Source organism: Nicrophorus vespilloides, unplaced genomic scaffold (assembly GCF_001412225.1).
Source record: "Nicrophorus vespilloides isolate i.1.1-1 unplaced genomic scaffold, Nicve_v1.0, whole genome shotgun sequence".
In the NCBI taxonomy this organism is placed as follows: Eukaryota; Metazoa; Arthropoda; class Insecta; order Coleoptera; family Silphidae; genus Nicrophorus; species Nicrophorus vespilloides.
The window spans coordinates 54,417-81,174 of NW_017096912.1; the positions used below are offsets into that span (position 1 = coordinate 54,417).

General features: G+C 36.2%; 8 protein-coding genes and 1 long non-coding RNA gene across 9 annotated transcripts; 2 read left to right on the forward strand and 7 right to left on the reverse strand.

Moving 5' to 3' along the window:
• Window positions 1–90: 90 nt before the first annotated feature.
• LOC108558442 (lambda-crystallin-like) lies at window positions 91–1,577 on the reverse strand. Its single transcript, XM_017915356.1, is given in 4 exon segments — window positions 91–677; window positions 679–878; window positions 1,203–1,390; window positions 1,453–1,577. Coding segments are annotated over 4 exon segments (963 nt in total). The 5' UTR covers window positions 1,491–1,577; the 3' UTR covers window positions 91–140.
• Window positions 1,578–1,679: 102 nt separating this feature from the next.
• On the forward strand, window positions 1,680–2,700 carry LOC108558445. The gene is made up of 3 exons (XM_017915358.1): window positions 1,680–1,755; window positions 1,815–2,468; window positions 2,525–2,700. Exons 1-3 carry the CDS (start codon window positions 1,716–1,718, stop codon window positions 2,641–2,643), a joined length of 813 nt encoding a protein of 270 aa, XP_017770847.1. The 5' UTR covers window positions 1,680–1,715; the 3' UTR covers window positions 2,644–2,700.
• Window positions 2,639–3,723, reverse strand: LOC108558443 (ATP synthase mitochondrial F1 complex assembly factor 1). The gene is made up of 3 exons (XM_017915357.1): window positions 3,411–3,723; window positions 3,035–3,356; window positions 2,639–2,981 (listed from the first exon to the last, which is right to left on the reverse strand). The coding sequence occupies exons 1-3, from the start codon at window positions 3,659–3,661 to the stop codon at window positions 2,718–2,720; spliced, it is 837 nt and encodes a 278-aa protein (XP_017770846.1). The 5' UTR covers window positions 3,662–3,723; the 3' UTR covers window positions 2,639–2,717.
• Window positions 3,724–3,771: 48 nt separating this feature from the next.
• Window positions 3,772–10,075, reverse strand: LOC108558441 (E3 ubiquitin-protein ligase listerin). The gene is made up of 15 exons (XM_017915355.1): window positions 9,887–10,075; window positions 9,362–9,829; window positions 8,836–9,306; window positions 8,594–8,778; window positions 7,753–8,542; window positions 7,492–7,696; window positions 6,187–7,435; window positions 5,954–6,134; window positions 5,380–5,900; window positions 5,181–5,324; window positions 4,986–5,119; window positions 4,711–4,928; window positions 4,460–4,648; window positions 4,233–4,400; window positions 3,772–4,176 (listed from the first exon to the last, which is right to left on the reverse strand). The coding sequence occupies exons 1-15, from the start codon at window positions 9,932–9,934 to the stop codon at window positions 4,117–4,119; spliced, it is 5,031 nt and encodes a 1,676-aa protein (XP_017770844.1). The 5' UTR covers window positions 9,935–10,075; the 3' UTR covers window positions 3,772–4,116.
• A 2,447-nt stretch (window positions 10,076–12,522) lies between these two features.
• Window positions 12,523–13,554, reverse strand: LOC108558434 (E3 ubiquitin-protein ligase listerin-like). The gene is made up of 4 exons (XM_017915348.1): window positions 13,493–13,554; window positions 13,233–13,421; window positions 13,004–13,171; window positions 12,523–12,939 (listed from the first exon to the last, which is right to left on the reverse strand). The coding sequence occupies exons 1-4, from the start codon at window positions 13,496–13,498 to the stop codon at window positions 12,523–12,525; spliced, it is 780 nt and encodes a 259-aa protein (XP_017770837.1). The 5' UTR covers window positions 13,499–13,554.
• A 79-nt stretch (window positions 13,555–13,633) lies between these two features.
• LOC108558446 lies at window positions 13,634–14,022 on the reverse strand. Its single transcript, XR_001890895.1, has 3 exons — window positions 13,963–14,022; window positions 13,768–13,901; window positions 13,634–13,710 (listed from the first exon to the last, which is right to left on the reverse strand). It is a non-coding gene; the product is annotated as an uncharacterized LOC108558446 (long non-coding RNA).
• Window positions 14,023–14,156: 134 nt separating this feature from the next.
• LOC108558435 (E3 ubiquitin-protein ligase listerin-like) lies at window positions 14,157–17,727 on the reverse strand. The gene is made up of 7 exons (XM_017915349.1): window positions 17,587–17,727; window positions 17,345–17,529; window positions 16,504–17,293; window positions 16,243–16,447; window positions 14,956–16,186; window positions 14,726–14,903; window positions 14,157–14,672 (listed from the first exon to the last, which is right to left on the reverse strand). The coding sequence occupies exons 1-7, from the start codon at window positions 17,725–17,727 to the stop codon at window positions 14,157–14,159; spliced, it is 3,246 nt and encodes a 1,081-aa protein (XP_017770838.1).
• A 1,940-nt stretch (window positions 17,728–19,667) lies between these two features.
• On the forward strand, window positions 19,668–20,516 carry LOC108558437 (translocon-associated protein subunit gamma). The gene has a single exon (XM_017915351.1). The coding sequence runs from the start codon at window positions 19,799–19,801 to the stop codon at window positions 20,351–20,353; it is 555 nt and encodes a 184-aa protein (XP_017770840.1). The 5' UTR covers window positions 19,668–19,798; the 3' UTR covers window positions 20,354–20,516.
• Window positions 20,507–21,280, reverse strand: LOC108558438 (UPF0389 protein CG9231). Its single transcript, XM_017915352.1, has 3 exons — window positions 21,224–21,280; window positions 20,919–21,109; window positions 20,507–20,860 (listed from the first exon to the last, which is right to left on the reverse strand). The coding sequence occupies exons 2-3, from the start codon at window positions 21,104–21,106 to the stop codon at window positions 20,641–20,643; spliced, it is 408 nt and encodes a 135-aa protein (XP_017770841.1). The 5' UTR covers window positions 21,107–21,109; window positions 21,224–21,280; the 3' UTR covers window positions 20,507–20,640.
• Window positions 21,281–26,758: the final 5,478 nt, after the last annotated feature.

Sequence of the window (26,758 nt, forward strand, 5' to 3'; positions counted from 1 at the left end):
GACGATATGATTTATAATTACTCTTCCTTATTATACTAAGATTTATATTTGTTCAAAAAAATCAAAGAAAATACAATAAATTATTTGAAATTTATAATTTTGATGAAGGTATACAAATAGATTTTAATCGAAACACGCAACTATTGCGTCTCTTTTTTAAGTTGACTCAATTTGGTCAAGCATAGGTCACGCCAGTTGCGCCTTTCTTGCAATTTATCAAGAGGAACCATCTGCTCCAAATCTTTGGCCATCTCCTTGACGAGTGGTCCTTCGAACTTGGGCAAAGGTTTAAAAGTCTTGCTCACTGCGTGGATGGTGTTCGCGTATCTCTCGCAATAGTTAACAAATCCTTCAGCGTTTAGATGCGCCGTCTCCAGAGGACCCATGAACGCGTACCTCATTCCCAAACCATCAGACATCACCTTATCGGTGTCCTTGACGTCCAGAACACCATCGGCAATCAGGTTCCAAGTTTCGTTGAGGATAGCGTACTGGATTCTGTTCAGTACGAAACCTTCGATTTCCCTACTTAAGCTCACCGGTGTTTGACCGATTTCTTCCATGATCTCTCTGGTTTTCTTTGCAACTTTCGGATCGGTCCATGGAGCTGGCACGATCTCAACCAATGGTACATAGTATGGTGGATTCACTGGATGAGAGACAACGGTGTTTTGTCTATAAAAAAANGACTAACTTGTTCTTCAAATGATCAGAAAACAATGATGGCATGAAGGTCGAAGTGGAGCTTGAGTAAATCGTGTTTGGTCCAGCTACGTCGTCGATTCCCTTCCATACTTTACGCTTCAATTCGAGATTTTCAGGAACACATTCCTGGACTAGGACAGCATCCTTTACAGCTTCCTCCAAATTTGTGCTACCTAAACGATTCTTCATTTCAGTATTTCATACATTGGTTTTCAAAACATTGGTTAAAGAATTCGAAATGAACCAATCACATTTAAGGTTTGGTAATAAAAGTTGCGTATGGACCAATAAGATGAAGATCGATATTAATTGCTTTACATTCTCTCCACCAGTGGGCGTAACAAGTTGTTTATTATTACGTGAGCCTTTATCATTGACCAACTAAAGATGATAAGAATGTTTACTGTTTGCATTGCAATCACGGGTTTGTATGTTTTTATTCGTAAGTGGAATAAAATTGTAAATCAATTGAAATAATATGAATTTAATTATATCACCTTTGATGCAGGAGAATTGTTGGACCGCCTTGAGCGTTCCGCGTAGCATTCCCTCTTTCTCCAAAGTATTGAGCTGCTGCTCGATATCCACGAGTGCAACCTCGATTTGTTTTGGTTCAATATCGTAAATGGTAACTTGATAACCAACGCCGGCAAAGAGCATAGCCCAGCTACGCCCAATAAGGCCGCTATATTACGAAGAAATCATTACAAAAACAATGCAGACAATTAATAGATTGTATAATCTTACCTTCCAACGATTCCAATCTTCTCCGTTTTCATGGACATGTTTACTGTCTGAAGCTTGCGATCCCACTGAGATGGGTACCGTTCATCGGTCAGATTATATATGCTTTCCTATAAACTCGCGCGTCTGCAAAGCAGAATCATTTTCGATTAAAATAATCTTAATTGAAAATTGTAATTAAGCTGGCCGTGCGAGCGTTTTTATTTATTTATTATCGATATTGACAAGAAGCGATTTTATTGCGACATGATATCCGCGTTCTCGCAATGAGACGCTTAACTCTTCTCGCCTTGGCGCTGCTTTTTGGTAAGAATGTGTTGGTTGTAGACCTAAATAGAAAATCTAATTAAGATTACGCTTTTAAGCGATAAGCGCCGGGGATGTTGGGAATTCGACTGAGAACGGAACGGCGCTTCAAAAACCTAGGATGGTCGTCACATTCATGACAAACACTAGGATTTACAATCAAACGGAGGGTGTTCTGAATCCTTTCCAGAGGATGATACAGTTCTTCCTTTCGAACGTGATGCGCGACTTCGCGCAACAACCGTCGGAGGAGAGGTTCGAACCGGAGGCGATGAAATGCTCTCACGATGAGTTCGGCTTTTGCCCGGCTTGTACCACGCGTAGAGCGCAGAACGCCACCGAGAAGACGATTCCCATGAGCACCGGGAAGGTTGACAACGTGTCCACTGAGTTGGATGTACAGAAGCAAAAGAAACGGCATTATTTTTTATTCATTAGCGGTGGTACCGAAAAACGTACCACCGCTAATCCTGTCGGGGGGAGCAGTTTCGGATCTTCCAACGTGTGGTTGGATCCTTTGATAAATTTAGTGCGTCGTCGGAGGGCCAAAGACGAGGAAAACACTGAAGAGGCTAAAATAGAAGATAGGGATGAGGAGGAAACCCGCACACCAATTCCCAAAACTAAGTCGAAGACGGTTTATCAGCCACAATACAGAACTTCCTTCACCAGTTCTACATACTTCTACACAGTCACCATTCCTACAGTCTTAGGTACATTTAAATAATTTGCAAATTTCTTGTGTTTTCAATTATCTGTAATTCTCTAGCATTTGGTTTTGTCATCATTGGAATGTGTATCGTCTTGCGCACGTCTGGACGTTGCTGCAAGATCTTCGTCGGCGAAATGAATGAATCAGAGGAGACCTCAACTCCAACACCCGCCTAATTTATACCCATACTATTTATTTTTATTTATTTTTTAATTATATACAAAAAAACAACGATTTTGTTTCATTTATTTTAAAGAGACAATGATTCGATCTGCTTGATCAGATCCATGTGTTTGAATTCGTCTGGCTTGTTGTTGAACAGCTCCATAAGTTTCACCTTAGCCTCATCATTCTGGTTGTAGTACAGTTGCACTTGGTTTGCCAAACATTGCGCCTCCTTGGCGTCAATTGTGTTCTTATCATACTCTCCCCTCATGAGGACAATGCCTTTGGAATCTTTGAACTCTGTGTAGTTTTTGATTGTCAAGCATTCTGGTGCGTTTTCTTTGTGCACCTAAAAATTGAAATTTAAAAAAGATTTTGATTGATTTTATTTGACTACTCTACCTGGTAGCAAATCAATGGAGTGAAATGGATGCTGTTATTTTGGAATTGGCACATTATGAATTCATAGCCTTGACTCCTGGGCAGTGGGAACAGGAATAAGGGTGTCTTCAAAGCTTGCTCCAAGATCTTGTCATAGTCACTGCTTCTGATGACAGCAGCTATAGTCTCCTTCTGTACATGATATTTCAACCAAATCTCCTTGATCTCATCCACGTCCTTGTCCTTGATCAAGTCCAACTTCATGATTTTATCCAATGATTCATCCTGTGCTCCATCCTTTAAATCTACAGCTTTCTTGGGTTCCAGCAGACTAGTGAATTGCCTAATCATCAACGCAAAGTTAGTAATGAAGCAATTTGATTGATCTCATCATCACCTTTCTTTCACAGGCTCTGGCTTAAACTCCTTCCTGGTCTTGTGGTCCTCAACCCTTGACAAGAATTCCTCTGGGGAAGTCTTCTGGAGAGATGCAATCTTTTGGGCATATTTCTCAAAGTAAGGATTACCGGAAAGCTCTTCCATAGCTTTCTCGCACCTCGACGGAGTCGTCATTATATTCCTTCTGATTAAACACCGAGAATTAAATTTCAACAAATTCCTGGCCACAGAATTGATTACAAATTCCATAATATTAAGTAAATCAAGTTGACAACCACATGAACGACCTTACCGCAATGAAGATAGCTCATAAAAAGGTTATGCAATCAATAGGATCATTCTAAAAAACCATCGAAAGATGTCGCTAATCATATATATTTGAATTCAACACATTCTTAAAAATATCAAATTACTACACGATTCGTGCAACATTCTGATAAAATACATTCATAAAATAGGTTCCTAAAGTTTATACAAGGTTCAAACTAAAGTCAATGTGACTGGTATACACAGTTCAAAGATAGATTTTTTTTTCATTCAATCAAAAAATATTAAAAATTAACAATTGAGGTTTTCCCTCGAGTATGGTTTCTACAACCATCAATACATACATAATATATATCATTTTTTTTTTGGTACGATTTAAAAGTATTTTCCGTATGCTTAAAATATCTTATAGTTTTGTTCGTTTAAAGCTAGCCAATTTAAAACAGGTTTCTGCATATGGGGCATGTACTCTTATTGCTGGTACTGAACCATTTGTACTAAAAAAAAGAAACATCATTTTATCGTTGTTTTAAATATAAATAAAAATACTTACCAAGCAAGCAGCATGGAACTTCTTTCTGCAAGTCTTGCACGACAATTTGGGTAATTGGTACGTCCCTGGATGCAAAACAGCGAAGCAAATGTAACATTCCTCAACTCCATCGAACTTTTTGTCCAAGTTGTTGTTCCACAGCGAGAGAGCGTCCCAGATTCTTCCATTCTTAAATTCATATATTAAGTTATATCTAACTTAACCATTATTGGTTTATGAGTTATTACCTGATGCAACACGCACATCTTCAGCTGCATCAGCCATGGTTTATGGGAAATTCCTCCAATCTGCCGGTTACATTGAACGTCTGGTCCGCACAATGGATAGTTTGTTGGAAGAGCCATCACCAATTCCATCTGGGAATCGTCTACCGTATACACAGCAATCACCTCCCGAGCATAAGGATGTACCTTAACCTTTTGCAAAACATGAAAATAATTAGTCTTGTACCATATAATTAAACATCAAATCTACGTACGACCATGTTTTTGAAAGTAGTTTCATGCTCAGAAACATCAGTTAATTCTTGAGAGCACAGAGATGGTGAAACATAGGCTGTAGTAACTCTTTCAACTATCTGAGATGTCCTAGCTTCCGCGTTGGTCCACCATTGCCGAACTGAAGCTGGAAGCTGCGCCAATGTTGAAGCGTAAATCCAACAAACGAATCGCTCCAATTTATCGCTGTTTATTTCTTCTGCAAAATCCATACAATTATAGATAATTCAATTATTATTTTGAAAAATGAGCTTACCTCCAAGAAGCAGTTTGGGCTTTTCGACAAAACATTCAAAGAACGGTTTCGTTTTTCCCTCAGTGTATCTGAGGACATCTGTAGGCATCAATTTAAATATGCTGCTCAACAAACTGTTAAGCAATTCTTCCTTTCTGTAATAACATACACAATTCAATTACCATCAGTTTACATTATGGAATATAATGCACAAACCTTAACCAATCAGCGTACTGGAATCTCAATTCCCTTGAAGATTTCTCGCACAAGTTCAACAGTACGTCCCAAATAAGTAAATATCCAAAGGTATATGTGTACGAGTCCGTATATGGTTCAACTCTGCAGCTGTCTTCACCCAATCTAAAATGGTTATATGTTATACACTGTTTTTTTAGCCAATGATTATAAAACTCACTTGAAGTCGTGTAACATAATGCTGACGATATTATGCGTTCTGACGAGTAAATCCTTGAACTGCTCGAAGATCATGCCCTTCTCGTGCGGAGTATTGGTATCGACTGATTTAGAATCCACTTCGATCAAACCGGATGATAGAGTAATGAGCATGTTGTATCCCCAGAGTTGAAGGGAATGCTCCGAATTGATTAGCAATGTGCAACACTGTTTGAGCACTTTGCTCCATTTCGGCATTCCAGCAATGTGCGTTTGGAAGATATGATTAGCATTCACGTGTCCAATAACGTTGCCCAGCTCGTGCAAAAAGACCAGATCGGTGATGCTGATCTTGTTGACTTTGCACTCGTACTTCTCCGATAGGTACAGCCAAATCTTCATTATATCGGTAGTGATAGGAATGACGAACACATTCTTCCACTCATCAACTAAGCTGTTAGCTGGTTGTTCTTTCGCAAGTTCTTCAATATATTGAGTAATCGTAGCGAATAATTTGACAATAGATAGAATGAATGCGGCAATCTGAAATGCATCGGATAAGATTCTTGAAGTAAGAATTGTTGAATCAAAATTACCTGAATATTATCACAGGTAGATTTAATCTCGTTGAGTTTTCCCGACCAATTAGCAAGAGACACTAAGATAAAATCCCACTGCCTGCTATTCAATTGTTTATTATTTCTTGTATCCACTAAAACGGTAAACATTCTCATGATTTCAATGGCCGTTTGCACTTGGGACCAGTTCGTGAAGTTTCTACAAACACAAATATAAAATAAAAATATCATACATTTCACTAGCAACTTACATGTTATAGAAGTAACGACCCATATCTTCGTCTCTCAGTTTCTGGATTTTATTGAATACTTCAGCGATTTGCACGTCGATTTCATCGCAATGCAGTAAGCTTCTAAGAATAACTACGCTGCCAACGGGGCCCACCTTACAATGAACGTTGTCGTAACTCAAATTACTTCCCAATATTTGAGTCAAGTGCAATTTACCCAATTTTGTATTCATACTAGGTAATAACTTGTCATAAACTTTGGTGGCTGGTACTTTGGACAACTCCACGAACCATAACTGAACAGTATTCGCCCACAACCAACCTTCTTCTCCGGCCTTATGAACCAGTATACCGCCAATTTTATCCTTCGTGACTGAATCGATATGGTCGAGGATATTAACGAGTTTATCTTTGATATTCGCCAATTGACCATCGAGCTTGTCGTAATGTCGCACCGACTTCAAATTTTGATTCACCGACTCTAATAAAGCGATATCGTAAAGCAAACCAGAGATCATATTCTCGGTGTTCTCAGCCAATTTAAGCAGGATGTTGCCTGTGTTTCCATCATCGCTCTCGCAATAGTCGTCTTCATCGATTGGGGAGGAAATAACCGAAAGCATGATCTGTTTCCATGTAAAATATTTGGCTATTTTCTCCTCATCGATCAATTCGAACTGATCGCGATCGACCTTAGAATTGGTCGGCTCATATGGATCGGACAGATTCCCTTTCAGGTATTCTATCAATTGAATCTGAAGCTTCAAAATCTTCGCTTGCAGCGGAATAAAAGTCCTCTCCATAAATAAACTGATCAACTCTCCGACGTAGAGCGGCTTACATTTAGCGACGGAGTTCAGAAAACTCACGATCTTTTCGACCACCTCATCGGAGTTGATTGTTTCGATCGCATTGAACAGTTTCTTCTCGACGATTTTCGCGAACGTTTCCGCCAAGATTTTCAGTTCATTTTGTTGAATTTCTCCGGTTATCAAAGTAATAATATCTTGCCAGGCGGTGTTCACTTCCCAAATGGTGTCCTTGGAAAGGGTTTCAGGATCCACGTCGCTGCAGCAGGACAGAGTGAACAAAGCTATGAGGAGCTTATCTGAGTATGCTAGTTTTAACGATTCAGTATAGACGATCGCAGCTAAATAGGCTCCTAAACTGGCACAAGTATCGATTGTCATTGGGTGGTTGTGAGGAGACATCAAGCAAGCGCTCAAAGACTCTATAATTTCGAACACTGATTTCTTCCTAATAAGCAAATCTGTAAACAAAATTAAGTAAATGATTCGTGAATTAAAGTAAATATATGAAAATTACCTCCATTAAAAGTCTCTGTTAATGCCTGTTTCAATAGTAAACTAAATTCAGGTGAACTTTCATCAGCTATTTCGTACTGCATAATTCTAACTAAAAAGTCTCCAACTCGTTTACTGCCCAACCAATTTTGCACCTCAAGATCCATGTTGAAAGGATGCGACAAGCACTTGGCAACGCACCAACCAAAGCAGTCTTCATATGGAACCTGAACAATTTCAATTAATAATTCTTCATAAACTACATTCGAGAACAGTAATTTACCTTATCTAAAGTTTTCAAGACTAAAGCTTTTTCTTCATATTTCAAATACTTAAAAATGATAAAAAGCAGATCGATGACGCCACGAGAGCGAATCGAATCGTCGTCAATCCATGGTAAAATTATCTTAGTGCAAACTTCGATCATATTCTCACTAGAATTCACCTTGGAGTTAAGGTATTTTAGAAGAGTCTCGTTCTCGAATTCCTGGACCATATAGAGCAAATGATCCACGATGCTAGGTTGAGCGTTTCTTCTGATAGTATTCACGCAACAAATGCAGGTACTACATATCAAGTAGTTGAGGCAGTTCAAATACTCATCGGAAACTGTTGAGGTTTCTCCTTGGCTCTGACCATCATCTCCGGACTTGCTATCGTTTCCATCGAATTTTACCTTGAGCTGCTTCTTAGGCTTCGTGGTACTCTTCAAGCATAAGAAGAATTCGATCTGCCTAGCCATGTAATCCTCGTTCAAACCGATTTTGTTTTCAAAGAGAGTCTTTAATTTAATCCACACGCGGTCGCACATCGTTTTGTAATTTGGATAGGGCTCTACGTTCCGATGCCAATACTGTATGAGGGATGAAATTTGATTGAAGAGCGTCTTGTATGCAGCCTGGCCGTTTTCCAAGGACCATTCCACTGCTACCAGGAGTTGTTCATCGATGAGTGTCTCACACAACGCCAGGTTAGATTGATTTTTAAGAATTGTGTATTGCAGGCATTCGATTAACGCTACACACAAAGCGCGAGATTCCGATTGGCTCGATCTGATCGTTTTCTGTTGAATACTACAAAAACACTTGAATTACACTGACTTTTACTAATCGCATATTATTTACCCAATGCGCATATTATTAAAATAATTGTTATAGAAACTTTCAATGTCTAGGTTTGGAGGCAGGTGAGATAGAAGCGGAAGAAGATTTGGATAAATAACGGTGGCGTTGCCTTGTCCCCCTTGTCTCAGGACTTTCCAGAGCTTCGGTAGAAACAGTTCATCTACGTTGATATATTTCCACCAATTCTGAAATAATCATAGATTAAATTTGGTTAATAACAAGTTTCTCAGTTGATCCATTACCTCAATAGTTGTTATAGTCAATAGAGCAGCTTCCCAAACATTCGGAAGGACTGCCGGATCGCTCTCATCCATATTACTGAAAACCGCTTTCGTAACTTGAGCTGCTTTATTCTCCAATAAAAACGGAGCCATTTGGAACATCGCTGTTAACACCATATACCAAGACGCTCTTATAGACGAAACGTCGTTGCGACCAAACTTCCAGAACTTCGCGCTCATGATGATCTTCTGGTGTAACTCCATAACAGTCTCAATGGATTTTTTGGGAACCTTGCTCAAATAGAGTGCGTATCCCTGCAAACTAGAAATGATGACTCTTTCGTAACGCGCTTTAGAATCCTCCAGCGAATTCGTTTTCGGATTGCTTAGAGTCTGCGCAGTGTGTATAATCAAATTGTCGCAAATGTAATTAAGTATCTCCTCTTGGCAGAATATAATTGCTTCTTGCAACTTATTGGCTGGAAAGGCATCCTAAAATTATATACAAATAAATAATTGATATTAAGATAAGTATGTACAAAGTTACACTAAATGATTGTGTAGCAGCACTAGCTGCAGGTGGATAAGTATCATACTGAGAGGTAAACCATGGTCCAGCTAACTGCTTAAGATAAGGAGCAATATTACGTTTGGCCTTTAACACAACCTGATGTTGTGCTAATTGAGCTGCTTCACGGACCCTATGTTCAGCATCTGTTGATAAATTATTATACAGCCTAGGCCAAAATGGTAATACAGCTTTGATAGTCTCAGCATCTGTATTCTTTATAAGCTCTGTGAATTCCTGTAAAGCTTTCAACTTTGTTGTGCCATCCTTTTTGCTCATCTTCTTCAGGACTAATTGAAAGTTGCTATCAACAGATGAATCAATATCATCGATGGGCACCAATGAAAATCCAGCATTTGCAAAGCATGTTTCCTTCAAGCCAGAAAACGTTCCAAACGGGGGTATGGTAGAAGCCAGCAGCTCTGCGCTTCTCCCAGAATTTGAAGGCTAGAAACATATTGGTGGTCAGTCGCAAAATCTGTTTCTCAAAATTTCTGTTCTTACCCTGGCATTGTTTTTCGTGCGTTGAGCTTGCTTCTGTTTACCACCCATCACACGTTATTATTTATATATCCGTCTCAAAGCCAATATAAATGTTCATTTAGTTATGCAGATAATTTCTGCTTGTCTTTCTAGCGATGTATTTTTTTATTCTTAAACTGACAACTGCTGACAACCAGGGCACGCGCATTTGGTGACCCGGACCAAAAAGAACTCACCAGAACAGAACGTGACATATCAGAACAGGTTAAAACAGAACGTGATACAAGTCGATGCTAGTGTTTTCGTTTATTTATATATACATTCGAAAAATATAATTGGTCAGTCTATTGTTAATGGAGTATATAAACAAAAATTGTATAAGGGACATCCACGAAGTTTCTTTGAATACTCCAAATTCATTTTTCAAATAAACAAATACATAATAACGCTTAATCATCAATATACATAAGCTCTACTCCCAATCACATCTCACAATAATAAGAATTTATTTCTTGTAAATAGAGCCGAAAGGCGGAGTTTTTACTCATTCACTAATTCACAGTCATGCATTCCTAAAGATAAAAGGCAACGGGATAAATTCCCCACCTAGCCACATTGAAGAAAAAAAAAAAAAAAAAAAAAAATTTCTTGTAAATGGATTATGTATTTAGAGACAAATGTCTCAGAACAAACTTAACATATCCTTTGATGTACTGACAGATGTCGCTGCGTAATTAAAATCTAAATTAGTATTTTAATTATTAGACTAAAGTAATAACATTACATTTGTTTAAGCACTATTTTGACATGTTTGTTTATTTATATTAGAACGTTTTGAAGGAAGTGGATTTTGTGCAGCCCCAAAATGCCTGAACTACAACCTTTGAAATATTGAACAGATGACGCTAGCTGTGACAAAAATGGAATCTTTATTTTGCGCCTAAAGTGCAGGCAACCAAACATACACTTTGATAAGCAAATAGGTAAACATCTTGGTCGCCTATATCACGAAAATCTTATACAAAAGGACGTTGATTCGATTCCCCCGCAAGTAATGTATGTACAAATTAAGTAATGTATTTACGAATTCTAAATGAAATTTTAGGTCATGATACAGAAATTATTGATAAAGAAGATAAGTTACAACAAAATAAATAATAAATCTATTACTAAACATTTGTGCTGATATTATTATCAACAATATTAATAAGAAAGAAGTTTATGGTAATTAATCTCAGAGGTACCACAGTTACTTGCGAATATGGTTTTTCGAGGACAGTTGGTACGATCCATTTACAACGCTAGGAGAGAAGAAGATATTTCGGAAAAGTCGAAATCAATGGGAACCCTTTAAATTTTTATTTTGCGAGAAACAAAATTTGATGGTAGTGTTTTTTTTTAAATTTGTTATTGACAATTGAAAAAAAACTTTGATTTGCGAAATTAAAGATTTCGACCAATTTCAACATATGAAGTTAAATATTTACACCAATTCTCGACATTGAAAAGATTACAGACGAACAGTAGCAATATACATTTACATATATACAAGCGGTGGAAATCGCAAGCCCGACAACCGAAATCCCGACTGTATCGAAATCATACATAGTTGGGATTTCAATTGTCTTTGGGTTGTCGGACTTTATGATCCAAAATATTTTCCGTCAACATCGGTAAATCGTACTGATAAAAATAAGGTTTTCTTCTGTACTTTTCAGTGAAATGAAGATTGCAAATCATCCTTGTTTTCCTTATAACATGATTATCTATATTTTTCAATGAATCATTCCTCGTAGCAATTTTCCATTGTTCGAACAATGGAGAATCAACCGGAGGAAATGTTCTCATTGGAATACCATCGCCGCTTTTAATATCACATCCTTGGACGCAACAATAAAAAACCATCCTAATATACAACATACATTAATTGAATTGTACTTAGACACACGCGTATATAAAGAATATATGTGGAAATGTTACTTACTTGCTTGTGTTTACTGGTTTTCTCCACAAAGGAGAAATAGAAATACTCGAAATGTGACAATAGAAAAGTTTTGAAAGTTTTATTAACGCAAAGTAAACATTTGAAACGGTTACGATTGTTCCGAATACAACCGATTTCGTACGAAAAATCTTCTTCTCTCTCAGGCATTGTAAACGTCCCATACCAACTGATTTATCGTAAAAAAAAGATTACAATTTTGCCGTGTACATCATGGCTAAAATAAAAATGCTGTCTGGTGTACCTTGTATTAAAAGTAATATTAATTGAACTATTTGCGTTAACATAAAATTAGTATTAGGAGAATCCGATTCGAAAATGTTTTTTTCGTCGATAGTAATGCTAAGTAGCAGAGGACCATGAACAGAAAAAAAAATAACCTATCTTGTTGTATAATAAAATTTATTGTTAAATATATATCTTTTGTATCTATATATAAATATATATATATGTGTATATGTGTGTTACAGTATGTGTCTATGGGCATGTGAGTAATATTTTTACAGTTGGCACTACCTTTTCTTGAGCAGGGATTTGAAAAAAAATAAGCGGCTTTGGTATCCCTGCCCCTAATATAGTGTTTCAAACTGTGATAACGCAAGATGATAGATTACAAATACTATAAAATCCAGGTATTGAAGAAACTGCAATTCATTTAATATCGTTGTAATAATTCCGCTAAATTCAGATCAGGTAGATCCGTTTGGATGGCCTCTTCCAAAATTGATCTCCAAAACTGAACCCATGACCAAAACTTAAAAAATTTGGCGGATTTGGCGTGCACACGCTTGCGCAATCTCTCGGTTATAAAAGATGGCCTGCGTCTCAGTACTGGATCACTCAAATTATTAAGCAAATCGGCGTTCTCTAATGTGAATAGATCTGAATTCTGTCTAGTTAAAAGAATACGCGATAGCGCATCAATAATGAATCGATACGCTGCTTTCTCGTATTTAATAGGTAAGTTGTAAAACCTATCAAACATTTTTAGTAATTGTAAAACATCTTTAAGTGGAAATTGGTTTCTGCACATGGGGCATGAACTCCTATTGCTGCTACTAAACCAATCATGCTAAAAAAAAAGAAAAATTATTTTATTGTTGTTTTAAATATAAATTTAAAAAAAAAATACTTACGAGACAAGCAGGATGGAACTTCTTTCTGCAAGTCTTGCAAGGAAAATCGGGTAATTGGTACGCCTGTGAACGAAAAACACCGAAGCAAATGGTACATTCCTCAACTTGATTGAACTTCTTGTCCAAGTTGTTGTTCCACAGCGAGAGAGCCTCCCAGATTCTTTCATTCTTAAATTCATATATCATAAGTTATTTCAAACTAAACCATTGTTTGTTTACGAGTTATTACCTGGAGCAAGACGCGCATCTGCAGCTGTATCAACCATGGTTTGAGGGAAGTTTCTTTGATCTGTCCGTTAAATATAATCCGTGGTCCGCGCAATGGATAGTTTGGTGGAAGGCCAATCACCAATTCCATCTTGGATTCGTCTATCGTATACATACCAGTCACCGCCCGGATAGAACCAAATATCTCAACCTTTTTTTTTTTTTGCAAAACATGAAAATAATTAGTCTTGTACCATATAATTAAATATCAAATCTACATACCTCCATATTTTTGAAACTACTTTCGTGCTTAGAAACTTCAGTTAATTTTTTATAGCACAGAGCTGGTGAGACGTAGGCGGTCGTTACTCTTTCAACTATCTCAGATATCCTATCTTCAGCGCACGTCCACCATTGCTGAACTGAAGTCGGAAGCTGCGCCAATGTTGAAGCGTAAATCCAACAAACGAATCGCTCCAATTTTTCGCTGTTTATTTCTTCTGCAAACTCCATACAATTATAGATAATTCAATTATTATTTTGAAAAATGAACTTACCTCCAAGAAGTAGTTTGGGCTTTTCGAAAAAACATTCAAAGACCGGTTGCGTTTTTCCCTCAGTGTATCTGAGGACATCTGTAGGCATCAATTTAAATATGCTGCTCAACAAACTGTTAAGCAATTCTTCCTTTCTGTAAAAACATACACAATTCAATTACAATCAGTTTACATTATTGAATACAATGCACAAACCTTAACCAATCATCGTACTGGAATCTCAATTCGCTTGAAGATTTCTCGAACAAGTTCAACAGAACGTCCCAAATAAGAAAATATCCAAAGGTATATGTGTATGAGTCCGTATATGGTTCAACTCTGTAGTTGTCTTCACTCAATCTAAAATCGTTATATGTTAAACACTGTTTTTTAGCCAATGATTATAAAACTCACTTGAAGTCGAGTAACATATTGTTGACCATATTATGCGTTCCGTCGAGTAAATCCTTTAACTGCTCGAAGATCATGTCCTTCTCGTGCGAAGTATTGGTATCGACTGATATCTCGATCAAGCCGGATGATAGAGAAGTAAGCATGTTATATCCCCAGAGTTGGAGGGAATGCTCCGAGTTGATCAGTAATGTGCAACACTGGTCAAACACTTTGCTCCATTCCGGCATTCCAGCAATGTCCGTTAGGAAGATATAATTGCCATTAACGTGTCCAATAACGTTGCCCAGCTCGTGCAAATAGACCATATCGGTGATGCTCATCTTGTTCACTTTGCACTCGTACTTCTCCGATAGGTACAGCCAAATACTCATTATATCGCTAGAGATAGGAATGTCGAACACAAGCTTCCACTCATCAATTAAGCTGTTAGCTGGTTGTTCTTCGGCAAGTTCTTCAATATATACAGTAATCGCAGCGAATAATTTGACAATAGATAGAATAAATGCGGAAATCTGAAATGTATCGGATAAGATTTTTGAAGTAAGAATTATTGAATCGAAATTACCTGAATATTATCACATATAGATTTAATGACGCTGATTTTTCTAGACCAAGTAGAAAGAAATACTAAAATCAATTGCCATTGTCGGCTATTCAATTGATTAGTTCTAGTATTCACTAAAACGGTAAACATTCTCATGATTTCAATGGGGACTTGGACTTGGATCCAGTTCATGAAGTCTCTACAAATACAAATATAAAATAAAAATATCATACATTTCGCTAGTAACTTACATGGTATAGACGTTAAAAAAGTATTCCAATATCTCGATTTTTTTGAATACTTCAGCGATTTGCACGTCAATTTCATCGCAATGCAGTAAGCTCCTAAGAATAACTACGTCTCCAACGGGGCCCACCTTACAATGAATGTTGTCGTAACTCAAATTACTTCCCAATATTTGAGTCAAGTGCAATTTAGCCAATTTTGTATTCATACTAGGTAATAGATTGTCATAAACTTTGATGGCTGAATAATTGGACATCTCCACGAACCATAAGTGAACAGTATTCGTCCACAACCAACCTTCTTTTCCGGCCTTATCAACCAATATAGCGCAAACTTTAAGCTGCGTGTCTGAATCGGTATGGTCGAGGATATTAAAGAGTTTATCTTTGAGGTTCACCAATTGATCACCGAGCTTGACGTAATTGCGCACAGACTTGAAATTTTGATTCACGGACTCTAATAAAACGATATCGTGAAGCAATTCACAGATTATACTCTCCGTGTACTGTGCCAATTTAAGCAATATGTTGCCTGTGCTTCCATTATCGCTCTGGCAATCGTTGTCTTCATCAATAGGGGAGGTAATAACCGAAAGCATGATCTCTTTCCAAGTGAAATATTTGGATATTTCCACCTCATCGATTAATTCTAACTGATCGCGATCGACCATAGAATACGCATATGGATCAGACAGATTCCCTTTCAGGTATTCTATCAATTGAATCTGATGCTTCAAAATCTTCGCTTGCTGCAGAATAATAGTCCTCTTAATAAATAAACTGATCAACTCTCCGACGTAGAGCGGCTTACATTTAGCGACAGAGTTCAGAAAACTCACGATCTTTTCGACCAACTTATCGGAGTTGATTGTTTCGATCGCATTGAACAGTTTCTTCTCGACGATTTTCGCGAACGTTTCCGCCAAGATTTTCAGTTCATTTTTTTGGATTTCTCCGGTTATCAAAGTAATAACATCTTGCCAGGCGGTGTTCACTTCCCAAATGGTGTCCTTGGTCAGAGCTTCAGGATACACGTTCTTGCAGGACAGGGTAAACAAACCTATGAGGAGCTTGTCTGAGTATGCATCTTTTAACGATTCAGTATAGAGGAACGCAGCTAAATAAGCTCCTAATCTGGCACAAGTATTGATTGTCTTTGGGTGGTTGTGAGGAGACATCAAGCAAGCGCTCAACGACTCTATAATTTCGATCACTGAATTCTTTCTAATAAGCAAATCTGTAAACAAAATTAAGTAAATGATTTGTGAATTAAATTAAATATATGAAAATTACCTCCATTAGAAGTCTGGGTTAATGTCTGTTTCAATAGAAAACTAAATTCAGGAGAACTTTTATCAGCTATTTCGTACTCCATAAGTCTAACTAAAAAATCTCCGACTCGTTTACTGCCCAACCAATTTTGCACCTCGAGATCCATGTTGAAAGGATGCGACAGGCACTTCGCAACGCACCAACCAAAACAGTCTTCATATGGAACCTGAACAATTTAAATTAATAATTTTTCAAAAACTACATCCGAGAGCAGTAATTTACCTTATCTAAAGTTTTCAAGACTAAAGCTTTTTCTTCATATTTCAAATACTTAAAAATGATAAAAAGCAGATCGATGACGCCACGAGAGCGAATCGAATCGTCGTCAATCCATGGTAAAATTATCTTAGTGCACACATCGATCATATTCTCACTAGAATTCACCTTGGAGTTAAGGTGTTTTAGAAGAGTCTCGTTCTCGAATTCCTGGACCATATAGAGCAAATGATCCACGATGCTAGGTTGAGGGTTTCTTCTGATAGTATTCACGCAACAAATGCAGCTACTACATATCAAGTAGTTGAGGCAGTTAAAATACTCTTCGGAAACTGTTGAGGTTTCTCCGTGGCTCTGACCATCATCTCCGGACTTGCAATCTTTTCCATCGAATTTTACCTTGAGCTGCTTCTTAGGCTTCGTGGTACTCTTCAAGCATAAGAAGAACTCGATCTGCCTAGCCATGTAATCCTCGTTCATACCGATTTTGTTTTCAAAGAGAGTCTTTAATTTAATCCACACATGGTCGCACATCGTCTTGTAGTTTGGATAGAGCTCTATGTTCCGATGCCAATACTGTATGAGGGCTGCAATTTGTTTAAAGAGCGTCTTGTATGCGGCAGGGCCGTTTTCCAAGGACCATTCCATTAATACAATAAGTTGTTCATCGATGAGTGTCTCACACAACGCCAGGTTAGATTCATTTTTAAGAATTATGTATTGCAGGCATTCGATTAACGCTACATACAAAGCGCGAGATTCCGATTGGCTCGATCTGATCTTTTTCTGTTGAATACTGCAAAAACACTTAAATTACACTGACTTTTACTAATCGCATATTATTTACCCAATCCGCATATTATTCATGTAATTAATACAGAAATTTTCAATGTCATGGTTTGGAGGCAGGTGAGATAGAAGTGGTCTAAGATTTGGATAATTAACGGTGCCATTGCCTTGCCCCCCTTGTCGCAAGACCTTCCACAGCTTCGGTAGAAACAGTTCATCTACGTTTATATATTTAAACCATTTCTGAAATAATCATAGATTAAATTTGGTTAATAACAAGTTTCTCAGTTGATATATTACCTTAAAAGTTGTTATTGTCAAGAAAGCAGCTTCCCAGACATTTGGAAGGACTTGAGGATTGCTCTCATCGAAATTACTGAAAACTGCTTTCGTAACTTGAGCTGCTTTATTCTCCAATAAAAACGGAGCCCTTTGCAACATCGCTATTAATACTATATACCAAGATGTCCTTATTGACGAAACGTCGTTGCGACCAAAGTTCCAGAACTTCACGCTCATAATAATCTTTTGGTGTAACTTCATATTAGACCAAATTGATTCTTTAGGAACCTTGCTCAAATAGAGCGCGTATCCCTGCAAACTAGAAATGATGACTCTTTCGTAACGCGCTTTAGAATACGTTTTCGGATTGTTTAGAGTCAGCGCAGTGTGTATTATTAAATTGTCGCAAATGTAATTAAGTATCTCTTTCTGGCAAAATATAATTGCATCTTGTAACTTATTGGCTGGAAACGCATCCTAAAATTATATACAAATAAATAATTGATATTAAGATAAGTATGTACAAACTTACATTGAATGACTGGGCAGCAGCACTAGCTGCAGGTAGATAAGTATCATTCTGAGAAGTAAACCATGATCCAGCTAACTGCTTAAGATAAGGAGCAATATTACGTTTGGCCTTTAACACAACCTGATGGTGTGCTAATTGAGCTCCTTCACGGACCCTACACTCAGCATCTATTGATAAATTATTGTACAGCTTGGGCCAATATGGTAATACAGCTTTGATAGTCTCAATGTCTGTATCCTTTATAAGCTCTGAAAATTCCTGTAAAGCTTTTAACTTTGTAGTGGCGTGTTTTTTTGTCATTTTCTTCAGGACTAATTGAAAGTTGTGATCAACAATTGAATCAATATCATCAATTGGTACCAATGAACATCCAGCATTCACAAAGCATGTTCTTTTCAAGCCAGGAAACGTTCCAAACGTGGGTATGGTAGAAGCTTGCAGTTCTGCGCTTCTCTCAAAATTAAAAGACTAGAAACATATTGGTGGATAAATTCAAAATATGTTTCTCAAAATTGATAAATTTGTACTTACGTTGTTTTTCCTGTGTTGAAATTGTCTTTGTTTACCACCCATCTCACGTTATTATTGTTCATTTATTTGTGCACGTAATTTCTGCTTGTCTTTCTAGCGATGTTTTTCAGTTAATTCAATTGTACTTAGACAAATATATATGAAGAAAAATTGTAAACTTGTTACTTACTTGCACTTGGTTGCCTCTGCTCTTCAAAACTGCGAAATACAAACTGAAGAACTATACTGAAGATTTGAATCTCCAGAAAAATGTATATGGCCATGTAATAAACCTTTCCGAACAGTTCCGAACTCAACCGATTTCGGATGAAAATCTTCTTCTCTCCACACATCAAACAACACTGTTACCAACTGATTTCATTTTTGCCCTTTCCAAAATTTCCGGATTTTTACTCGTATATTGAAACAATTTTCCCCATATAAACTAATGTAATATACGATAATGCTCGTTAAGCGAAATGCTTGTTAAGGATCCACTGTATATAAAAATATATATAAATAAATAAAACAAAATTTAAATTTATACTTGTTTATTAATAATATTTCATGGATGATCTATGCTAACAACTATTCGAAATTGTGCAAATTGCAAGAAAGCTAAGTTAATTTTGGAGGGTTAAAGAGAAGAACAACTATGCAACTCTATTTGCAGTAATTGTTTAATAGATGTTATAGATAACCATTTTTACATGCAGAAAGTATTCTTGTTCTGAAAATTTCTAAAAATAATTTATTAATTTTATTTGAATGTAGATATAACTATTAATACTATTTAGTAATTCAAACACTTTCATAAAACAAAATTTTTGTAAACTGCTTATAAAAATGTATTTAACATTTATGTTATGTTTTATGTGTAACTTATGAATCTCCACTTATTTAGAAATAATTTTAAATATATGTTTAATTTATATGTCTCATATTTAAGTCTAAACTATAAATAATAAGTATATTTGTCTGAATTTAAGAGTTAAAAGTTCTTTGAGACGCCCTCTATCGACTGAATAACAATTAGAAAACGTCACGTTGGCTGAAGTTTTTACAACGAAACGTGCCAACGGAGCAAGTTGGCATCTCGATACAAAAACAGTAAGCTTCTCAAATAAGTTTCGTCTCTTGTTGGAGAAACAGTGTTCGTGTTCAACATAAAAGAAAGTCCAGCTAAAAATGCCTGCTAAAGTGAATAAGCAAGGTTTCACCAAGGAAGAGGAGCTTCTCCTGCAGGATTTCAGCAGGAACGTCTCCACCAAGTCCTCCGCTCTTTTCTACGGTAACGCTTTCATCGTCTCTGCCATCCCCATATGGCTCTTCTGGAGAATACACATGATCGATCTGTATTCATCCATGATCCCATTCCTCATTGTGACTGCTCTGTCCACCTACCTGATCTCCATGGCCTACCGCAACACCAAGTTCCTCCTGAAGCACAAGATCGCCAACAAACGTGAGGAAGCCGTCACCAGGGAACTGACCAAGAAGTTGGCTGAGGACAAGAAGATGAGCAGGAAGGAAAAGGATGAGAGGATCTTGTGGCAGAAGAACGAAGTCGCCGATTTCGAGGCAACAACTTTCTCCATCTTCTACAACAATGCCCTGTTCGTGGCCATCATCATCTTTGCCAGCTTCTACTTGCTCCGTAGCTTCACCCCAACTGTGAACTATGTTCTCTCAGTGAGCACAACAGCTGGTCTCTTGGCCCTCCTGTCCACAGGCACTCAATAATTATTTTTCATTAAATAATTTCATATTAAGATCATCATAATTTATTTGTAATAAGTTTCAATTATTATTTCTTTTTTTTATCTTTAAAATAAAGATAACTACTGTTTGATAAACAACTTTGTTCTACTGTTTTATAAATAAAAAATAAATCGATAAAATGTAACCTATTTTCTTTAATCTGAGTGTATGCAATTTAAATTACATTAAAAAAAATAAAAGCCTAAGCTCCTAATGAAGGACTCCAAATCCAATAAACTCTCATCATCAGTATCTTCCTCGTAACAATATCATTTGGCTTGTTGGTTTTTCAACTCTTGTGCTTCCTTTAGGTACTCCTCCTTCAAGAGGCGATGTCTGTCTAAGGTTTGCTGTTGCACAGATTCTCCACGCTCATGAGCTCTCTTACCACTGAGAGCCATCAGGAAGCATCCAATCATGGTTACAGCCATCATGCAGTTTGCAATGCGGATACGCATTCGGTTCCTGGCTTTCTCCACAATGTCACCTCTACAAATTAAACACCATTAAGGGGACCCAATATGTATATAGCCTTTAAATCACTTGCTGGACAAAAGTGGGAACATCTTCGATCTTCTTGAACTTCCCAGTCCAAACCAGGAAACGTTTCTCTACATTGTTCACTTTGTGCAAGTTTGATTCATATTTGCAGTTCAGTCTGGATGTACGCGAAATACTCCTGATGGCCTGCTGAGCCAAGCTCCTGCTTGTAGCACCCCTCAACAACCGAAACATCCTCTGAAAAATACGAATAATATTGAGCCATTGTTCTTATGCAATTCGTTCTTAGTAGATGATTTTGTAAACTCTTGCCTAATAAATACACGTAAATAAATTTAGAGTAAAACTTACATATTTTATCTGTAAGTTGGTATTATATAAGTGTAGACAGTGTAGGTATGGATGTATTTCAATGCATTGTGAATGTTGCCAAATCCAATTGAATATTTTTATATCTTTTCTGTATCTCGTTTATATTTAAATTGAAATTATCAAAAAATTTAATATTCAATGCAATTATTAAAATATTTTTAAATTATGAACACAAAAACATGCATAATTACATAACAATTTAAATTCTACTCATTAAAAGGTTTTTTATTATACAATATGTGAACAATACTTACATATTACGCGCTGGAACAGATCTGATCCGCACTGGTCTATCCTGTGGTTAGATAAATTCTAGTAACGAAGTGTAATAATTTAATGAGTCAGTGTCGTTAACTCAATATCATATTCATTGAATTGTAAATACGTTCTCTGTTTAGATTATAAACAGATAAATTCCAGAAAATTGTATAGATTATTTATCTATACAATTTTCAAAAATATCATTACGTAAATAAATACAAATTAATTGCATTTTAAACTTTAATTGCGTTCAATTCATTACATAATTTTAATTAACTTTATTAACATACAAATGTTATAATTGGAATTTATCTATACTACAATAGAAACAATTTTAATTCCATCATTTAATTTATTTAAATAATTAACTAATGTATATTGAATTGCCTACAATTTTTGTTACATGTTAAAAATAATTCTTATTAAAATTGCAGTCCGACTCGGATAGAGATGTGTGTGTGGTGAGATTGAAACAAATTAGCTGAAATGAAAGTACTATTCCCAACATCTACAGCAGTATTAATGGCAACGCAAGACCGACATGTGTATACAACTGTACTAGCTTATATTAGATCTTGTAAAGTCAATTTGTAATTGAAACCTAATTACCTATGTTATATGTAACCTGTATGTCCTTATTTCTAAGAGCACTTAAGCGGAGACTGATTAAACTGTGCAGTGCACAAATTCAAGTGATGAGAGTGGAGACACGAGGAAGAAGAAGAAGAAAATTGCAAATTATTTCCCGCAACTATGTGTTATTTTATTAAACAAATGTCAATGAAGGTTGTAATCACGTATTCATTAGAATAATTGATGTTAATTAGCGAACCAAACAATAACTAATGTATATTTAATAATTTGTATACAATGGAAAATAAAAGATTTAATTCATTTGATTCATATTTAAAAACTATTTCATTGTTACTATTCACTTGTTTTGGTAGTCCATAATTTTTGAAAGTTATAATTGCAAAGTTTCTATACTTTTCTACAATTCTAAAATATATAAACCAAAAATTTTGGATACAAAAATAACTGTACAGTGGAACGAGGCATTTCGCTTAACGAGCAAAATGAATTGGAAATTAACGGATTAAACTCGTTAAGCTAAGTTCCACTGTCGTGGCCGACCATGTTATTATCATATTTGGTATAACTAATATGTATATTTGTTAGGTCTACTACTTTCCTCTTAATTATTACAAATCATATTTAACGTATCCATCAAATATACAAACGGATACTTGTACGTGATTATTTAGAATAACTTGTGGAATATTGCGAAGGACAATTACACATTAAATCGTATAGTTACGTCTATTGTATCACGAATTGCCTTCTGCAGCCCCTAAACATTTGGGCAGGATCATAAAAATTAGATAAAGAAACGGTTGTATTTTCCAGAAGGACAAACCCTTACCTCCCACACAGCCCCTTTTTGAAATGTACACATTTTTGTATTATATAATTTAGTATTAGTCAAGGGGACCGAATAGAGAGGAAGTCTTGGCTAAGTGGTCGTACTGAGAAGTTGGAATTACTTGGGAGAGTCCAAGGAAGAGCACTTACGTCATAAATACTCGCATAACGAGCAAAATTAATTGTAAGAAAAATGACTCGCTTAACGAGCGACGTTTCGTATAACGAGTGAGAAGAGAAGTCCCGGATTGCGCGACTGCTTCTTCATTTTTAAAACTTGTATACACATATACCAGTAAAAATCCGGAAATTAGCGGATTAAACTCGTTAAACGAGGTTCTACTATCGTGGCCGACCATTTTATTACCATATTTGGTATAACTAATATGTATATTTGTTAGGTCTACCACTTTCCTCTTAATTATTACAAATCACATTTAAGGTATCCATCAAATATACAAACGGATACTTGTACGTGATTATTTCGAATATTCCGAAGGACGGTTACACATTAAATCGTATAGTTACGTCTATTGTATTACGTATTACGTCCACTTGCTTTCTGCAGCCCCTAAATATTTGGGCAGGATCATAAAACTTAGATAAAGAAACGGTTGTATTTTCCAGAAGGACAAACCCTTACCTCCCACACAGCCCCTTTTTGAAATGAACACATTTTTGTATTATATAATTTAGACTTAGTCAGGGGACCGAATAGAGAGGAAGTCTTATCTAAGGGGTCGAACTGAGATGTTGGAATTACTTGAGAGAGTCCAAGGAAGAGCACTTACTTCATAAATACTCGCATAACGAGGAATTTCGCTTAACGAGCAAAATGAATTGTAAGAAAAATGAGTCGCTTAACGAGCGATGTTTCGCATAACGAGTGACGATGAGAAGAGAAGTGAATTTTTAAAACTTGTATAAACATATACGAGTAAAAATCCGAAAATTAGCGGATTAAACTCGTTAAGCGAGGTTCCACTGTCATGGCCAACCATTTTATTATCATCTTTGGTATAACTAATATGTATATTTGTTAGGTCTACTACTTTCCTTTTAATTATTACAAATTATATTTAAGGTATCCATCAAATATACAAACGGATACTTGTACGTGATTATTTCGAATATTCCGAAGGACGGTTACACATTAAATCTTATAGTTACGTCTATTGTATTACGTATTACGTCCACTTGCCTTCTGCAGCCCCTAAATATTTGGGTAGGATCATAAAACTTAGATAAAGAAACGGTTGTATTTTCCAGAAGGACAAACCCTTACCTCCCACACAGTCCCTTTTTGAAATGAACACATTTTTGTATTATATAATTTAGTCTTAGTCAGGGGCACCGAATAGAGAGGAAGTCTTAGCTGAGGGGTCTTACTGAGAAGTTGGTCTTACTTGGGAGAGTCCAAGGAAGAGCACTTCATAAATACTCGCATAACGAGGTATTTCGCTTATCGAGTGACGATGAGAAGAGAAGTCCCGGATTGCGCGACTGCTACTCTATTTTTAAAACTTGTATACACATATACGAGTAAAAATCCGGAAATTAGCGGAATTAAACTCGTTAAACGAGGTTCTACTATCGTGGCCGACCATTTTATTACCATATTTGGTATAACTAATATGTATATTTGTTAGGTCTACCACTTTCCTCTTAATTATTACAAATCATATTTAAGGTATTCATCAAATATACAAACGGATACTTGTACGTGATTATTTAGAATATTCCGAAAGACGGTTACACATTAAATCGTATAGTTACGTCTATTGTATTACGTATTACGTCCACTTGCCTTCTGCAGCCCCTAAATATTTGGGCAGGATCATAAAACTTAGATAAAGAAACGGTTGTATTTTCCAGAAGGACAAACCCTTACCTCCCACACAGCCCCATTTTGAAATGAACACATTTTTGTATTATATAATTTAGTCTTAGTCAGGGGCACCGAATAGAGAGGAAGTCTTAGCTGAGGGGTCTTACTGAGAAGTTGGAATTACTTGGGAGAGTCCAAGGAAGAACACTTATTTCATAAATACTAACTTAAGAGGAGAATGTAACTCTTAGTAATAATCTCTGAGATCAACTATTGTAACTAGTTAACTTCTCAATAAAACTCCGATGTGTCTCCTCTAAGACTCTGCAACGACATAACTACGAGATAATCCACGGTGTCCAAGGATTTTTTAATCCTGGGACACGACACCACTGTACTTGAATATTTAAGAAAATGAATTGGTTTTATTTACAAAATAAAAAGTTTGTATTAAAAATACCGATGTCTAACCAAGGTTTGCTGTTGCACAGATTCTTCACGTTCATGATCTCTCTTACCACTGTAGAGGCCACTGTTTTATTATTATAATACCCTAACTGTACAAAAGTTCATTACTGCTACTAGATTAGTTACTGGATGGGATTGGAGAGAATTGTAATCCACAAGTGGCAACAAAGCGTAAGAAAAAGTAATAATTTTCAAACCGTGGTCTCTGCGGTTCGGCACAAAGGTGACGGGGGAGACCTCGGAAGGAGAGGAATATAAGTGAGTCGGAGTTAAACATTTAAAATTTTATATCTATGTTCGTGTACTTAATGAAGTAAAGCAAAGCTCTGTATACTCTCGTTTTCTCTGTAGAAATCAGAGCCTGGAATTATGTTGGTTGGTAGTGTGATCTTATATCGGATCAGCATTTCCAAAAGTCTTAAAGTAGCCTGCCGATTTGAGATACATTCGAAGGAGTAGTGGTCTACCCTATATACCACCCCGCAAACGCATTCGTCGGAGTCTTGCCACCCGATCTTAGCTAGATACGGGTGAATATTAAAATTTTTCTTTGCATTGAGTTTTGTTAATTATAGTAATTAAAAGTTTGAAAGAGAAAGAGCGCTAAAATACTTAAACTATAATCTTGCAAATAAGGCTACTAGATGGCAGCAATAATGTTATACAAATTGTGTTTAAATACAGGTATCTCCCGATTTACAAACTAGTTCCGTTCCAAAGGGTTGTTCGTAAGTAATGGGGAAATTAAAAAAAAATTCAAAATATACTTATTTTACCACACTTTATCATGGTTTTTACTGACTGCATAAATTTGAAAAAATAGATTAAAATAAAGAAAATACTTACTTACAAATCCTTTTCGATGTAGGCATCACAATTATTTAATGGACAAAAGAAACAAATGCAACAAAATAATCTTGTACTTCTTCCACAACTAGTTCGTAAGTCGGTGGATACCTGTACTGGTAAATGTTTATGAATGCGAAGAAATGAAAATACAAGAAGAACCATTCATTTTATAAACACATCAGTTTTTAAAAATGATTGATTAAAAAATATTAATATTGCTTAATGGAACCTCGCTTAACGAGTTTAAAACGTTCCAAACTTTACAGATTTTTACTCGTATAGTGAAACATATTAAAAAATATATATAATATGTGCGAAATCTGGGACTTCTCTTCTCATCGTCACTCGTTATGCGAAACGTCGCACGTTAAGCGAGTCATTTATCTTACAATTTATTTTGCTCGTTAAGCAAAATGTTCGTTAAGCGAGTATCCACTGTAAATTTTGTTTATATAAACTAATGAATATAGTGTAGATAATAACATTGATAGGACGAATATAATATGTATGAAAGTGCAGTATTAGTTAGAAAGTAATTGCAATTAAAATAAATAATACGTTCAAATGGTAATTTCATAAGTGACCATTATTAATATATTTTTGTAAGTATGAAGTCTAATTATTTATTTTCACAATTCTTTTATGTTACAACAAAGACTTTTCCAATCAATTTTGTAATCTAACTG

What these genes read in the sequence shown, in the direction of transcription:
- LOC108558445 (XM_017915358.1), top strand. Translation starts at nt 1,716, where the DNA reads ATGAGACGCTTAACTCTTCTCGCCTTGGCGCTGCTTTTTG. An exon ending in CGCCTTGGCGCTGCTTTTTG is followed by an intron (nt 1,756 to 1,814) that starts GTAAGAATGTGT and finishes TACGCTTTTAAG; the next exon opens with CGATAAGCGCCGGGGATGTT. An exon ending in CACCATTCCTACAGTCTTAG is followed by an intron (nt 2,469 to 2,524) that starts GTACATTTAAAT and finishes GTAATTCTCTAG; the next exon opens with CATTTGGTTTTGTCATCATT.
- LOC108558443 (XM_017915357.1), bottom strand. Translation starts at nt 3,661, where the DNA reads ATGGAATTTGTAATCAATTCTGTGGCCAGGAATTTGTTGAAATTTAAT. An exon ending in CCAGAGCCTGTGAAAGAAAG is followed by an intron (nt 3,357 to 3,410) that starts GTGATGATGAGA and finishes GTTGATGATTAG; the next exon opens with GCAATTCACTAGTCTGCTGG. An exon ending in CTCCATTGATTTGCTACCAG is followed by an intron (nt 2,982 to 3,034) that starts GTAGAGTAGTCA and finishes TTCAATTTTTAG; the next exon opens with GTGCACAAAGAAAACGCACC.
- LOC108558441 (XM_017915355.1), bottom strand. Translation starts at nt 9,934, where the DNA reads ATGGGTGGTAAACAGAAGCAAGCTCAACGCACGAAAAACAATGCCAGG. An exon ending in TTTAATAATATGCGCATTGG is followed by an intron (nt 8,543 to 8,593) that starts GTAAATAATATG and finishes GTGTTTTTGTAG; the next exon opens with TATTCAACAGAAAACGATCA. An exon ending in GCCCAAACTGCTTCTTGGAG is followed by an intron (nt 4,929 to 4,985) that starts GTAAGCTCATTT and finishes TGGATTTTGCAG; the next exon opens with AAGAAATAAACAGCGATAAA.
- LOC108558434 (XM_017915348.1), bottom strand. An exon ending in AGATGCGCGTCTTGCTCCAG is followed by an intron (nt 13,172 to 13,232) that starts GTAATAACTCGT and finishes TATGAATTTAAG; the next exon opens with AATGAAAGAATCTGGGAGGC. An exon ending in AGTTCCATCCTGCTTGTCTC is followed by an intron (nt 12,940 to 13,003) that starts GTAAGTATTTTT and finishes CTTTTTTTTTAG; the next exon opens with CATGATTGGTTTAGTAGCAG.
- LOC108558435 (XM_017915349.1), bottom strand. Translation starts at nt 17,727, where the DNA reads ATGTTGCAAAGGGCTCCGTTTTTATTGGAGAATAAAGCAGCTCAAGTT. An exon ending in TGACAATAACAACTTTTAAG is followed by an intron (nt 17,530 to 17,586) that starts GTAATATATCAA and finishes TGATTATTTCAG; the next exon opens with AAATGGTTTAAATATATAAA. An exon ending in ATGAATAATATGCGGATTGG is followed by an intron (nt 17,294 to 17,344) that starts GTAAATAATATG and finishes GTGTTTTTGCAG; the next exon opens with TATTCAACAGAAAAAGATCA.
- LOC108558437 (XM_017915351.1), top strand. Translation starts at nt 19,799, where the DNA reads ATGCCTGCTAAAGTGAATAAGCAAGGTTTCACCAAGGAAGAGGAGCTT.
- LOC108558438 (XM_017915352.1), bottom strand. Translation starts at nt 21,106, where the DNA reads ATGTTTCGGTTGTTGAGGGGTGCTACAAGCAGGAGCTTGGCTCAGCAG. An exon ending in GATGTTCCCACTTTTGTCCA is followed by an intron (nt 20,861 to 20,918) that starts GCAAGTGATTTA and finishes TTTAATTTGTAG; the next exon opens with AGGTGACATTGTGGAGAAAG.